The following is a 1,043-nucleotide window of genomic DNA, read 5'->3' as shown; positions in this document are numbered from 1 at the left end:
TGCAGTAGTAGTAGGTAGGGTGCATGTAGAAATTTACATCTAGTACCATAGGTACATCGACCTTGAAGGTTGAGACGACATATGTTAGTTGGCGAGTGCTGTGTAGGTGCACTCTGACTCCCTTGTTTGTAACCACTAGATTCTTCATAAGAGATACACCAATCCACCATGACATTGAGGGGGGTAGTTGCTTGAGGGTGTATTTGTAGGAGTGGTTGTCGCAGCCAAACTGGAAGACCATCTAGGAAGGCTCGACGTAAAGCCGTAAGGGGTATCTCATGGTTGAGATAGCGTGCATGTTGTTGCAAATTTACAATGATGCTGTGTAGGGCTTCGACATTCTTAAAAGTAGTGTGGTTGATATCTCGGAGCTGAGCATAGATCTTATCCACGTTGTTAGTGATAGACCAACGGTTGTTAAACCAATGCTCTGCGGACTGGAGTCGATCGAGTATGGTAGCATCGGAGGCGATGTTCTTGGCTAGGTAGTTATCAAGCTCTCGGGCTTGAATTTGCTGCATACATACCGTAGTCAAATATCTCCAAGTATCCATCTCGCTGAGCGCTGCCAGTCGAGCAGACTCGGCTACTCTATAGAGGAAGGCTGTGGCTGGACGCTTGTCCGAGGTGCCTTGCCATACCTTGCCGTCTGGTGGTTGGAGGCGTAGAACTCCTGCTAGAGACTTAGCGTCCTCAGTTGTGCTTGTTGTAGTCGCAGATGCTAGAATGGATGTTGAGGTCGATTCAGACGAGTAGACCGAAGAAGACCGGTGACGATTAGCCTTGGCTTGCTTGAGGAGGCGTAGGCAATCTACCTTATGTTGCAATGTAGCGTCCTCGGGAAGTGCTTCCTCGATGTCCTTAACGCTGACGAACTCTAAATCAGATACATCCTTGAGCTTAAGGGTCGTAAGGAGTGTACTGTAGGGTCCAAGGCCAACGGGTTCTCCACCAGCTGTTGGGGTTCCAACCATACTAGCAACGCGACGAGGTGAGGATATATGTGAGCTGCACTTAGATCTACTTCTACGCTATTGTGCTAT

The 1,043-nt window shown here is 48.4% G+C and overlaps 1 protein-coding gene across 1 annotated transcript; it reads right to left on the bottom strand.

The window, feature by feature from the left end:
• Nucleotides 1-314: 314 nt before the first annotated feature.
• On the bottom strand, nucleotides 315-521 carry Pmar_PMAR009672 (hypothetical protein; the record flags this gene model as incomplete). Its single annotated transcript, XM_002779198.1, has 1 exon — nucleotides 315-521. A coding segment is annotated over one exon (207 nt), but the record flags the coding sequence as incomplete, so codon positions are not given.
• Nucleotides 522-1,043: the final 522 nt, after the last annotated feature.

This window comes from Perkinsus marinus, assembly GCF_000006405.1.
Source record: "Perkinsus marinus ATCC 50983 genomic scaffold scf_1104296947724, whole genome shotgun sequence".
Lineage (NCBI taxonomy): Eukaryota > Perkinsozoa > Perkinsida > Perkinsidae > Perkinsus > Perkinsus marinus.
Note: the sequence above shows the minus strand (reverse complement) of the source record. Positions and strands in the feature narration are given on the sequence as shown.